Raw genomic sequence first — 13557 nt, forward strand, 5'->3', positions numbered from 1 at the left:
GGATCTCGGACTACGAGAAGCGCCTCTACGGCGCCGAGGACGACGAGCCACCCGCGGACGAGGAGGAGGCCGTCGTCGCCGACCCGTTCTCGTGGATCGAGACGGCGCCGTTGGCGGTCCGCCTGGGCCTCGCCGACGACCGCGACTCGGGCTACTGCATCTGCGGCGGCCTCGACGACGGCGAGATGATCATGTGCTCCAACGGATTTTGCAAGACGGGCCGCGGCCTCTTCCACCTCGAGTGCGTCGGCCTCGAGGGCCAGGTCGACACGTGGTACTGTCCGACGTGTCAGCAGGTCGTGCACCACGCGCTCTCATCCAAGGAAGCCGAAGAAAAGGAATTGGACGAGGCGAGGCGCGACGCCCTCCGCGAATTTGCGGATGTTTTTGACCCATGGCTTCAGCAACCGCGTCTGCCAGCGCCAGATCTCGAGGGCGCCGAGCGTTACATCAAACGCTTGTCGGAGAGCACGGCGCGGGAGTCCGTCATCGATGCATACCGCGCCGCGCTCGCCCGCTACAAGCGGCTGGTGGCCGACGCCGTCGCCAAGCTCCAGCGCGACGACGCCGTCGGCGAGGCCGACGACCTCGACGACGGCGACGACCTCGACGACGGCGACGACCTCGACGACGGCGACGACCTCGGCGACGGCGACGGCTCCGACGACGACTCCGGCTCCGACGACGCCGACTCGTCGCCGTCGTTCGGCGCGTTCGACAAGCGCTCGCCGTCGCCGGACGGCGCGCGCGCGATCGACCTGGAGGGGCCGTCGAGCACGTCTTCGAACGAGCGCGCGCCTTCGCCGGCGCCGGCGCCGCCGGCGCCGTTCCCGCGGGGGAGCCCCGCGTCCGGCGCCGACGGCTCGCGCACGTCGTCGGAGGACGACGCGCCCGCGCACGCGCTCGAGTCCGCGCCCGCGTCCGCGCGCCTCGACTCGGTCCTGTCGTTCCCGTTCGTGGTGCCGCGCGGCGGCGACGATCTGGGCGCCTTCGGCGGCTCCGACCTCCCCGTGTCGCCCGCTTCTTCCTCGCCCGCACCGCCCGCCCAGGAGCTACGCTCTTCGAGTCCTTCTTCGGTGCGGCGACTCGCGCAGCGCGCCTCGAAGCTCCGGTTGAAGCGGAAAGCCCTCGAGGCGGCGCGGACGCACGAAGCCCGCGACGCCCGCGACCGCAGGAGAGCGCGCCGGGGCGGGTAAGTGCGGCGCCCCCACAACTTCCCGTGATCGGGTCGCTCCGGCTCGCGCCGGATCCGATGAGTCGCCGCCGCGGCGGCCGGGATCCCGGTGGCCGCGGCCGGGCGCCGGCCCTGTCCCGGACAAGGACGTCGTGGCCACCCGCTGCGGCGCGCCGCCCCATCTGGGGACGGCGAGCCTTCCATTCGCGCACGCCGACCGCGCGAGGGCTCGCGTGACGGATACCGACCTCGTACTTGCTCTGCTCTCCGCACGGAGTCGAGCTCTCCGCACGGCCTGCCGCGTGATGGTCCTATCGCGCCGCGAGAAGAAGGCACGCCGCACTTCGCGCAAGCTCCGACTCAAGCGCCTCAAAAACACCAGCCGGACTCGGCACGCGCAGCAGCAGGACGACGGCGAGGAGTCGCCGACAGTCGGCGATGCGCCGCGCGGCGGGCAGTCGGACGACGACGACGCGGCCATGGCCGCGGCCGCGGAGCTCCACGGCGAGGACGGCTCGCGCGCGGCGTCGGAGGACGACGGGGTCGCGAGCGGCACCGAGTCGGGCGAGGACGCCGCGCCCGCGGACGGCGGCGCGGCGGACCGCCGCGCGGCGCGGCGACTTGGATCCGGCCCTCAGGCCACGCCTATGGCCACGCCCAGGGGCAAAGAACAATTCCAACGGTACTGCGAAAACACGATAAACCTGAGGACCAATCGGCCCGGCGATTTCTTCTTCGCAATCAAGGTGCCGATGAGCGCGCGCTCGATCAATCAAAGAAGGAAAGATGACGAGGATACCCATGAATATGTCTCCGAGTTCATCCACCCGCACCTCGTGGACCTGGCGGAGGAGCTGGCGGCCGCGTACCCGGCCTACGCCGCGTTCATCTTTGCCGCCGTGCGCTCGGGGACGTGGCACCCTCCCAAGGTCTTCAGCAAACACGACGGGACGCCCACGCGCCTGGTCCCTGACCACATCGAGGTGGCCATCGACGAGTCCAGCTCCTGGTGGGTCGTCCTGGGGCTCCTCGAGGACGAGGTCAATTTTGCCATCGGGAAGCTTGTGAGAGAGCTGTATCAGGGGGGTCGCCTCTTCGACTAAGCATCTAGACTATATTCGTGTCAGGGGCGTGACCTTGAAGGTCGTCGGCGGGAGCCGCGGTTAACAGCACAGCTCGCGTTTCGGCGAGCTTCACTAAAGCCTCAGGATCCTCAGGAGCGCGTCAGTCGCATCGAACCTCGTGGAAACCCCGGGCCGGCCGACCTCGGGACACCCGCCGCGCGCCCAAAACCACACCCACAACGATGTCGAGCGGCAAGCGAGTCTGTGTCATCGGCGGCGGAACCTCCGGCCTCGCCGGCATGGTCCAGCTCATCAACGAGGGCATCGAGGTGCGCTTCTTCGCCGGCTTTCGCCGCATTTCTCCACATCCGTAGGTCGTCTGCTTCGAGAAGGAGGCGCGCGTCGGCGGCATCTTCAACTGGGGCGAGGACAAGAACGGCGTCTACGACAGCGTGATCCTGACGATCTCGTCCATGCTCATGGCCTTCAGCGACTTCCCGTCGGACGACGCCAAGTACTGGACGCACGAGGAGTACCTCACGTACCTCCAGGACTACTGCAAGAAGTACGAGCTCGACAAGCACATCGTCTTCAACACGACGGTGACCAAGGTCGAGCTCCGGGCCGACAAGAAGACGTGGCTCGTCGAGGCTACGTCGACGGACGGCACGAAGCACAGCGGCGTCTACGACAGTGTCGGCGCATAGGTGCCTACGTAGGCGCCTACGAGGCTACGTAGCCTCGGCTCGAGCCTCTGGAGCCTACGTAGGCGCCGCTTTTGAGGGGCTACGTAGGCGCCTACGCGCCTACGTAGCCTCGACCGGAACCTACGGACCTATGACCTACGCGCCCACGCAGGTCTACGACGGCGTCTGCGTCGCGTCGGGCAACTTCCAGACGGCCAAGGTGCCGACCTTCCCGGGCATCGACGGCTTCAAGGGCGAGCTCGTGCACGCCTCCGAGTACAAGCGGCCGGACCAGTTCGAGGGCAAGAACGTCGTCGTCATCGGCCTCGGCGAGAGCGGCGCGGACCTCGCGCGCGAGGTCGCGTCCGTCGCGAAGAACGCCTACGCCTGCGTGCGGAGCCTGCCGGCGATCATCCCGCGCCTGCCGAACTACAAGGACCCGACGGACGCCTTCACCTTCCGCGCGCACCACTTCGCGTACACGACGGCCGTGTCCGAGCGGTTCGGCGTCTGCTACGACCCGCGCCTCGAGAAGAAGCTCTGGGGCTGCGGCAAGCTCTCGAGCATCGCCATCAACGCGGTCTGCTCGGGCATGGTCTTCGGCATGTTCCTCAAGCTCAAGATCTACGACGGCGTCGTCACGCGGCTCAAGCACCTCATCACGGGCGACTACAGCGCGGGCCCCAACTCCATCGGCAACGAGGGCGAGGCGCGGAAGAACAACTCCATGATCGACGTCAAGGCCGAGGCCGACGAGGCCATCGAGGAGCACTTCGAGGCCTGGCACCGCATCAACGCGGGCAACTACTTCGGCGGCGTGCTCCGCCACCCGCTCAAGTTCCTCACGAAGAACGCGTCGTTCATGCCCGCGATCGTCGACGGCAGCCTCCAGCTCAAGGCGTCGGGCCTCGAGAAGATCAACGCCACCTCCGTGACCTTCGGGAGCGGCGAGACCGTCGACTGCGACGCCATCGTCTTCTGCACGGGCTACAAGGACCAGTTCCAGTTCTTCACGGACCCGAAGCTCCGGGTCTTCCCCGACGGCAACGTGCGCAACATGTACCGCCACGCCATCCGCCTCGACGCGCCGAACCTCGCCTTCATCGGCTGGGTGCGCCCGACGTCCGGCGGCGTGCCCGCCTGCTCCGAGATGATCGCGCGCTACTACGCGGCGCTCGTCGCCGGGCGCTGCACGCTCCCCGACGACGTCGTCGAGCAGACCGCGCGCATGCGCAAGTTCGAGGAGGCGGCCTTCGCCTTCACGCCGGACATCAAGACCCTTGTGCTCAGCCAGTCCCAGTACTTCGACTCCATCGCGCTCGACCTCGGCTGCTCGATCAACCCCTGGCGCCACATCCTCGACCCCGTCTTCCTCTACAAGATGTACGTCGGCCCCTTCCTGCCCCAGGCCTACCGCCTGACGGGGCCCCACGCGCGGCCCAAGGAGGCCTACGCCTACATCAAGCGCCAGCACGGCGGCATGTTCCAGAACTACCTCCCCGAGAGCAAGTTCACGTCGTTCATGCCCTTCGCGGGCCTCATGATGGTCCTCGACAACCTCGTCTACTCCATCTTCGGCAAGTTCGTCCTCCTCCCCTTCATGGCCGACAACATGCCCAAGGAGATCACGGACAACGACAAGAACTACACCTACGGCTTCGACATCAAGCGCCGCCACGCGCACCTCGCAGAGCTCCTCGGCAAGGGCGCCAAGGCCATGTAGACACCCCCCCCTCCCCGTTACGATAAGCTGATTCATACCGTTAGAGGGGGGGGCGGGGTCTAATGCCGGAAGGTCCGCGGCACGACGATGAAGCCGACGGCGGCGATGACGATGTAGATCGTGATGAGCCACGTGAAGTTGGCGCCCATGTGGCCGTTGGAGTAGTGGAAGTAGTCGAGGGTCTCCTGGGGCTTGTGGGAGCCGTGGCGGCCCTGGAAGCTCTGGGTGACGACGATCTCGTAGCAGTAGTGGAGCGGGTTGAGGTAGTAGAGCCACATCCAGTAGACCTTGATCTGGGGCCGTATGAGCATCGTGCCGCCCGTGAGCGTGAGGAGCGTGATGATGGGCTCGGCGGTCTGGGCCGCGGCGACGGCGTCGGGCATGACGAGGCCCGCGAGGCTCGCGAGGCTCGCGTAGGACGCGGCCGTGATCGACGTCGCGAGCGCGGTGTAGAAGAGGCGGCTGGGCTCGTTGAGCGGCAGCCCCATGAGCGGCCACCAGATGAAGGGCGTCACGAAGGCGACGCAGGCCGAGCTCACGGAGGCCAGCGTGAGGCGCGACGCCCAGTAGGCGAACGCGCCGTAGGACCCGTTCTTGTACTCGCGGACGATGAGCGCCTTCTCGAAGGGAATGTTGAGCAGGAAGGCGTTGAAGGCGATCATGCAGGCGCCCATGACGCCGAAGCAGACGCCCGTGGCCAGGTAGAGGTTCGCCGGCGAGAAGTTGAGGTAGATGAGGCCCGTGACGACGGACTGCATGAGCGACGGCATGACGTGCTCGACGGACTGGTCCTCGTCCTTGAGGTAGGACAGCGTGCAGCGCTTGAGGAGGATCCAGTACTGGGTCAGGAAGGGCGTCGGGTAGCGGCCGAGGTACTTGGCCAGGAGCTCGTCCCCCGGCGCGAGCGCCTCGACGGGCGACGGCGCCGACGCGTCCGCGAGCCCGGCCAGCGTCCGCGTCTGCGCGGCCTTGCCCATGGCGCAGCTCTTCCAGAGGTCCGTCCACATCGTGTCGCCGTCCTCCTGGAGCCGGTACATGGCGAAGTCGATGGGGTTCTCGTTGCCCGGGCACGGGTGGCCGCCGCCCGCGAAGAACGGCGCGAGCTGCGCGGGCTGCTCGCAGAACGCGAGGCGGCCCTGGACGAGGATCGTGAGCTGGTCGAAGCGCGAGATGAGCTCCCAGGTCGGCTGGTGGATCGTGCAGACCATGGTCCGCCCCGTGACCTTGGCCAGGGACATGACGACGTCCGCGATGCTCAGCGCCGCCGCGGCGTCGAGGCCCGTCGTCGGCTCGTCGAGGCACATGACGGAGCAGTTCGCCAGGAGGTCCATGCCGATGGACACGCGCTTCTTCTGGCCGCCGCTGATGCCCGGCTTCTCCGTGGACCCGACGACGACGTCGGCCTTGGCCTGGAGCCCGAGCTGCGCGATGACCTCGTCGGCGCGCGCGCGCTTCTCGCCCTGCGTCATGTCGCCCGCGCAGCGCAGCTCCGCCGTGAAGTAGAGGATGTCGCGCACCGTGAGGTCCGCGAGGAGGATGTCCTCCTGGGGCGTCACGGTCGTGAAGTACTTGAAGTCGGCCTTGGGCAGCTCGCGGCCGTTGACCGTGACGACGCCCTCGACGAGGTCGTTCTCGAGCGTGCGGCCCGTGAGCACGTCGATGAGCGTCGTCTTGCCCGCGCCCGAGGGCCCCATGAGGGCCGTCGTCGTCTTCGCCTCGAAGCTCACGGAGACGTCGTGGAGCGTCGCCTTCTTGTCCGCCGAGTGGACGTCGCGCCAGAGCGTGATCGCGTGCGCGCGCAGGCTCACGGGCTTCGCGTCGAGGCGCGACGCGCAGAGCTTGGGCTCCTCCGTGGACCCGTAGTCGCCGCCGCCGGGCTCCTCGAGGAGGGCCTCCGTGAGCGGCGACGCCGCCGCGGCCTTCTCGACCTGCTTCTCCTCGGGCACGGGCGTCGCCGTCGCCGTCGCGGGCTTGGGCGCCGCCGCGGCGCCGCCGCCGCCGTCGTCGGCCTTGTTGAGGCGCGCCGTCGTCACGACGAAGCCCGCGCAGAAGAGGAGGGCGAAGAGGAGGATCATCATGGGGATGCACGAGTCCGCGTTGCCCTTGCTGATGTCGAAGAAGTCGTTCGACGTGAGGTACGTGTCCGCCTTGTCGCTCGTGTGCGCGAAGACCTCGACCATGAGGTACTTGACGGACCACGTGAGCAGGTTGATGTACTTGGCGGGGAGCAGGTAGGCCGGGAACTGGTTCTGGGGCACGAGCACCTGGCACGTCAGGAGCTGGAAGACGAGCGACGGCGGCACGATCTTGATCGCCGCGAGCGCGCTCGGCGACGAGATGCCGATGATCAGCCCCAGGAGCATGCAGCAGCTCATGAGGAGCGTCGTCATGACGAAGAACTTGAAGGGGATCATCGCGTTCTTGAACGTGAACGACAGGCAGGGGTAGACGATGGCGCACGCGAGGAACGAGATGATGGCGCCGTTGATGCACGCGAGCGTCGCGCGCGCGAGCCAGTACGGCGCCGTCGAGAAGACGCCGTTGCGGTAGTCGCGCAGGACCACGGCCCGCTCCAGGGGCATGACGACGCAGAGGGGCGTCGACGCCGCCTGGTAGATGAACATGACGAAGGTGATGATCGCGAGCTCGCGCGACACCGAGTCGTGGAGGCTGAAGTAGGCCGACGCGTACATGATGGTCGAGAAGACGGTCATGCCCCAGACCAGGGGGCCCTGCGACGGGTCGCAGACCCAGATGTGGACGCTCCGGAGCAGGAGGAGCCGGTACTGCGTCATGAACGAGATGGGGTAGTCCTGCTCGCTGTCCTCGCGCTCGTCGTCCTCGAACGGCACGGTCTCCGCCGGCGCGGGCTTCGACGCCGCCTTCCATTTCGCGTGCCAGCCGTCCGTGTCGCCCCGGGCGAGGACGTACAGGGCGTGGTCCGCCGGGTTCTCCGACTCGGGGCACGGCGCGCCGCCGTCCGCGAAGAACGCGGGCAGGCCGGGCACGGGGCCGTCGTAGATCTGCTTGCCGCCCGCGCCGAGGAGCACGAGGGGGTCGAAGAGGCAGACGATGGACCACGACGGCTGGTGGATCGTGCAGATCACCGTGCGGCCCTGGTCCGTCGCCGCGTCGTGGAGGAGCTTGACGAGCGTCATCGCGCTCGGCGAGTCGAGGCCCGACGTCGGCTCGTCCATGAGCATGACGGGCCGGAACGACAGGAACTCGATGGCCGCGCTCAGGCGCCGCTTCTGGCCGCCGCTGATGGAGCCCTTGGTCGTGTGGTCCCCGACGATGCCGTTCTCGACGTGCTTGAGGTTGAGCTTCGAGAGGATGACGTCGACGCGCTCCGTCTTCGCCTCGCGGCTCCACTTCTCGGGGCACCGGAGGAAGCTGCTGTAGTAGAGGGTCTGCTTGACGGTCAGCGACGGATAGAGCACGTCCTCCTGGGGCATGTAGCTCATGAGCAGGCGGAGCTTCTTCGGCGTCGTCGGCGCGCCGTTCACGAGGACGCCGCCCTTGAGGATCTTCCCGCCCGCGCGGCCGCTGATGACGTTCATGAGGGTCGTCTTGCCCGCGCCCGAGGGCCCCATGAGGGCCGTCAGATGCCGCGGCTGGAAGACGACGGACACCTCCTCGAGGAGCACCTTCTCGCCGACGGCGTACTGCATGCCGGACACTTCGAGGCGCGTCTCCGGAATGAGGCCCTCCTCCTCCGGCGACTCCTCGTCGACCAGCGCATACTTGCCCATCGTCGACGGACGATCGCGAGCGCCGCTGCCGATGACCTGGGTCGACGACGAGAGTGGCTGGGCTGCCCGATTTCTTTCGGTCCTGAACTCTCAAGCTTGACGTCACGGGCTTGACGTCACGTTTCGTGCTATGAGATTTCTGAAGATACATATGGCCGGGGTTAAAATGGTACGGGAAAACGCACTCCACGCCCTCGCCACAGTAAAAGCACATTACCGGCCGACGGCGCGGCCTTGCGCTTGACGAGGCGCTCGCCGCGCTTCTTGAAGGGCCGCCGCCGCGGGCCCTGCGCCGCGGACGGCGGCGGCCGCGGCGCCGCGGGCGCGGGCGCGCGGGCCCGGGCGACGAAGGCCGCCGCCGCCGCGACGGGCCGGGGCGCCGCCGCGTCGACGCGGGGCAGGACCGGCGCCGGCGCCGGCTCGGGTGCCCGCTCCCGCGGCGGCTCCGGCGCCGCGAAGTCGCAGGCCTCGCACCAGAGGAGGTGGAGCTCGTTGGACGCGCCGAGCTTGAAGACGAGGTCGAGGCCCGCGGGCCGCGCGCCCGCGGCCCGCTCGAGCGCGTCGACGGCCGCGGCCGTCGCCCGGCGGAGCGCGTCGACGAGCCACGGCGTGTCCACCGGCTCGGGCCGCTCGGGCACCGCGCGGCGCACGCGGACCTCGGGCGCCGCCCGGCGCGCGCAGGCGAAGGCCTCGCCCGTCTCGCGCCAGGACGCGGCGAGGTGGTGGTCGAGGCCGCCCCGCGGCGGCACCCACCGTTGCACGACGCGGCGCTCGCCGGCCGGCGGCCGCGGGCCCCGGACGCGGCGCTGGAGCGCCTCGGCGTCGAGGGCGACGGCGGCGCCGACGAGGCCGCCGGCGCCGTCGGGGGCCCAGGACACCTCGACGGCCGTCGGCGGCGCGGGGCCCGCGGCGGCCGCCGCGCGCGGCCGCCGCCGCGCGCTCGCGGGCCGCTGGCCGTGGTTGATGCTCGCGAGGGGCGCCGCGGCGGGGAGGTCGACGCGGTGCGCGGGGATGCGGTGCGTCGCCCGGCGCTCGACGACGAGCGTCTCCGGCACGAGGCAGCGGTCGACGACCGCGCGGCGCCTCGCCGGCGGCGGCGCCGCGCCCCGCTCGTCGGCCGGGGCGGCGTCGCGGCGCAGCGCCGACGTCAGGTACGCCGGGTGGCGGGCCGCCGACGGCGGCGGGCCCGGCGCCGACGGCCGCCGCGGCCGCGGCGCCGCGGCCGCCGCGGCCGGCGGCGACGCGGCGCGCGCCGCGGCGGCGACGGCGCGCCGCGCGAAGGCGCCGCAGAAGGCGCGCTTCGCCGCGCCGACGCGCGCGTCCACGTCGAGGCAGGGCCGCGGCGGCGCGTAGGCCGGGACCACCGTGGCCTGCGACGCCTCGGACGCCGCCGCCGACGCCACCGATGCCTGGGGATAGAGCACGGCGTTGGACTCCGGCTCCGCGCCAAAGTCCTCCTCCCCCGACGGCAGGTCGAAGTCCTCCTCCGACAGCGTGTACTCGAGCTCGACGTCGTCGTCGTCGTCGTCCATGATGCTGCCCAAGGGGTCGTCCATCGTGCCGCAACCGTCGGTCACTCTTAACTGCAATGTTGGCCTCTCAAGTAAGCGTCGCGAAAGCCGGGCCTCCGACCGGGTCTCCCGGAGCCCTCGATCCTCGGGTGCGCATCGACGAGTCCACCATTTACCCCCTAGTCGTCGTCGTCGAAGTCGTCGATGTCGTCGTCGGAGAAGCAGGCGCGGACGCCCGGAGCGTCGTCGTCGTCGCCCGCCGCCGCCGGCTGCCGGAGCGCCGGCGCGCCGCAGGCCGCGGCGAGGCGCGGCGGCGCGTGGAGGAAGTTCGGGTCCGCGCGCAGCCGCGCGCGCTTCGCCTGGAGGACGTCGTAGAGCTTGGGCTTGCGCACGGGCCGCCAGGCGCTCGGCGCCGGGTGCCGGTTCGACGCGGCGACGGACCGGCCGACGAGCGCGGCGGCGTAGTGCTCCGGGAAGACCGCGTCGCCCCTGCTCGTCGGATCGCTGTAGTCCCTGGCGTGGTTCGTCGAGTAGACGCGCGCCGTGTACAGGTCCGCGTCGCTGAGCGTCGCGAGGCCGTCGGCGAGGTCGGCCTCGTCGCCGTAGAAGTCGACGCAGTTGTACTGGACGAAGGCCGCCGTCGCGTCGACGTCCATCTTGGCGTTGAGGACCGTCGCGTCCGGCGGCCGCTCGAGGCGGCCGTCGGCGCCGCGGTTCGCCTTGCAGACGCGCGCCACGGCGTGGAGCGCGGAGACGGCGCCCTCGCCGCCGTGCGTCGCCGCGACGTCCGCCGTCGCGCCCCGGAGGTAGAGCTCGAGCGTCGCGATGGCCTTGCGGAGGTCGCCGCCGGCCGCGGCCGCGAGCGCGACGAGGGCCGCGTCGTCGACGCTCCGCCGCTCCGCGGCGGCGATCTTCCGCAGCCGCTCGGCGATCTTCAGCTCCGTGACGGCGTTGAACTCGACGAACGCCGCGCGCGGGTCCGCGGCGACGGCGTCGCCGACGAGCCGCTCCGCGAAGAGCCGCGCCTCGTTCTTCTCGGACACGTTCTCCGACACGAGCAGGATAGCTGGGCCGCCGCCGCGCACGACGCCCGCGAGCGCCGCCTCGAACTCCGCCTTCTGGTCGCCCCAGCCGCGCTCCGGCAGGTCGTCGAGCACGGCGACGCTCGGCCGGCCGTGGGCCTCGTGCGTCTTCGCGCCCGACCCGTCGAGCGCCGCGTAGCGGCCGCCGCGGAGGAACGCGGCCCACGACGCCATCTGCGACTCGAAGCGCGGCGGCGCGAAGTCCGTCGGCCGGTCGTCGAAGAGGCCCGGCCCGAAGCGGTCGCCGCCGGCGCCGTGGACGTCGCGCCAGCGCCGCGCGACGACGAGCTCCTCGGCGCAGAGCGCGTCGACCGTCGCGGACTTGCCCACGCCCGGCGGCCCGCTCAGCACCAGCAGGCGCTTCGCCGGCTCGCCGGGCTCGAGCCGCGCGCGGGACGTCGCCTTGCGCAGCCAGTCGCGCACCTTCGCCACCGTCGGACCGTAGACCTTGAGCTCCTTGGCCGTGCGCGGCGCGTAGCGCACCCAGAGCGGCTCCTCGGGGCCGGCGACGGCGCGGATCGACGCGTCCTTGCGCTTCCGGGACATGGCGCCGCTGCCGTCGAGAGCGCAGCGATGCGGTCGAGACGTGATGCTGGCACATTGATCTCCGACTCGACGAGTTGACTTCAACGTGAACTGCAACAAGGCGGTTGGGACAGTTTTCGCAAGCTCGAGACGCTGCCTCGAGGCGACGGACGCTGCTCGAACGAACGAGGCGTCGGACGCTGCCTCGAGGGACAAATTTTCGCACGCTCGTTCGAACGAATGGCGGCGGAGACGTCGACGTCGGAGCTGCTCATGCGCGCCCACGCGAAGTACGACCCCGGCGACCGGCCGTCGGTGCGGGACATGGCGACGATCTGGGCCCTCGTCGGCGTCGAGGTCGGGCGCCAGCTGATGAAGCGGCGGGGCGTGCGCCTCGAGGGCGTGGGCACGGTCGTGCTGACGTCGCGGGGCGTCGTGCTCCAGCGCGAGCGGCGCGCGTCAGAGGAGGCGCCGGGCGAGGGCGCGCGGCCCGGCGCGGCCCTGGGCCTCGCGGCCGTCGCGGCGGCCGCGGGCGCCGCGGGCGTCGAGCGCGCGTCCGCGACGCGCGGCGCCGTCGCCGAGACCGCGCGGCGCGTGCTCGCGGAGCTCGTGCGCTGCGGCGACCGGCGCCAGGTCGCGCGCCTCGCGCTGCGGCCCGTCGGGTGCCTCTACTCGCGCGCGGCGAGCCGCGAGGCCGACGAGGGCGTGGGCCTCGCCGTCGACGCGTCGTTCCGGGCGCGGACCGCGCGCGCGTGGGACGCGAACGTCCGCGCGGGCGCGCCGGCCTACGGCGGCGCCCGCCGGGGCTTCCGCGGCGACGACCGCGCGCTCAGCGACCGGCGGGCGACCGGCGCGCCGCCGGCCTACGAGACGCACCGGCGGGCCCTGAGGCCCAAGGCCGCGGCCGTCGGCGCCGGCGCCGCGGCCGCGGCCCTGCGGCGCCGCGCCGTGGCCGCGCACGGGCCCGACGGCCTCTGCGTGCTCGCGCGGTGCCTCCGGGCCGCCGCGGCCGCCGCCGGCGGCGTCGACGCCGGGGTCGTCGAACGCGCGCTCCGCGACGGCGGCGTCGACGCGACGGCCGCGGAGGCCGCCGCGGCCCTCGGCGACGCGCGCACCTGCCGCGCCGCGGAGAGGGCGTTCGCGGCGCCCGGCGCGCTGAGCGAGGAGCGCCGCGCGGTCATCGACGCCGCGTGGGCCGAGCTCGCGGCGCTCCACGCGCGCCGCGCGGACGCCGCGGTCCGGGGCGCGCGCCGCGACGGGTCCGCGGTCTCCGGCGACGCCGTGCCCCTCGCCCTCCTCAAAAAGCGCGTCGACGGCGACTGGCACGCGCACGTGCGCGGCGGCCTCGCGCCGGAGGACGCGGTCGTCGCGAAGCTCCTCGGCCACCTCGAGGTCGCGGAGCGATCGGGCGGCGCCGACGTGCCCCGCGCCGCGTGGCGCGCGTGCCTCGCGCGCCTCTCGGGCGCCTACGACGACGACGACGCCTTCGAGGCCGACGTCCGCGCCTGCTGGAAGCTCAAGGGCGACGCGCGGCCCCGGCGGCGCGCGGCCGAGGACGACTTCCCCGTCCCGCCGACGCGGACGGCGTGGGCGGCGGCGCCGCCGCGGGCCGCGCGGCCGCCGCGGGACGACGACGACGTCGCCGCCGCCGCCGCCGGCGGCGCCCGGGCCCGCGGCGCCGCGGACCCCGCGGGCGCCGGCGGCGCCTGGGCCTACGGCGCCGCGGACCCCGCGGGCGCCGGCGGCCTCGAGTCCGCGACCGCCGTCGCCGCCTTGGAAGAACTCCGGAAGCTCGTCTACGACCCCCCCTGCGGCGCGGGCGAGCTGCGGCGGCGCCTCGGCGCGTCGGCCGCCGGCGACGACGCGCTGGGCGAGGCCGATCTGGCCGCGCGCCTGCGGTCGCGGGCCGCGGCGCTCCGGTCGAAGCTCGGCGGCCGCGGCGCGCGGCGCCTCGCGGCGGCCGCCGTCGACGCCGCGGGCCGCGGCGGCGCGGTGGCGCCCGCGGCGCTGGGGCGCGCGCTCGCGGCCTTCTTCGGCGGG

General features: G+C 72.0%; 2 protein-coding genes across 2 annotated transcripts; one reads left to right on the forward strand and one right to left on the reverse strand.

The window, feature by feature from the left end:
• Nucleotides 1-2480: 2480 nt before the first annotated feature.
• AURANDRAFT_29808 (hypothetical protein) lies at nucleotides 2481-4647 on the forward strand (the record flags this gene model as incomplete). The annotated part of the gene is made up of 4 exons (XM_009040857.1): nucleotides 2481-2567; nucleotides 2613-2921; nucleotides 3097-3504; nucleotides 3763-4647. 4 exons carry the CDS (start codon nucleotides 2481-2483, stop codon nucleotides 4645-4647), a joined length of 1689 nt encoding a protein of 562 aa, XP_009039105.1.
• A 1034-nt stretch (nucleotides 4648-5681) lies between these two features.
• Nucleotides 5682-8318, reverse strand: ABC20 (hypothetical protein; the record flags this gene model as incomplete). The annotated part of the gene is made up of 2 exons (XM_009040911.1): nucleotides 5682-6023; nucleotides 7941-8318. Coding segments are annotated over 2 exons (720 nt in total), but the record flags the coding sequence as incomplete, so codon positions are not given.
• Nucleotides 8319-13557: the final 5239 nt, after the last annotated feature.

Source organism: Aureococcus anophagefferens (assembly GCF_000186865.1).
Source record: "Aureococcus anophagefferens unplaced genomic scaffold AURANscaffold_17, whole genome shotgun sequence".
NCBI lineage: Eukaryota > Pelagophyceae > Pelagomonadales > Pelagomonadaceae > Aureococcus > Aureococcus anophagefferens.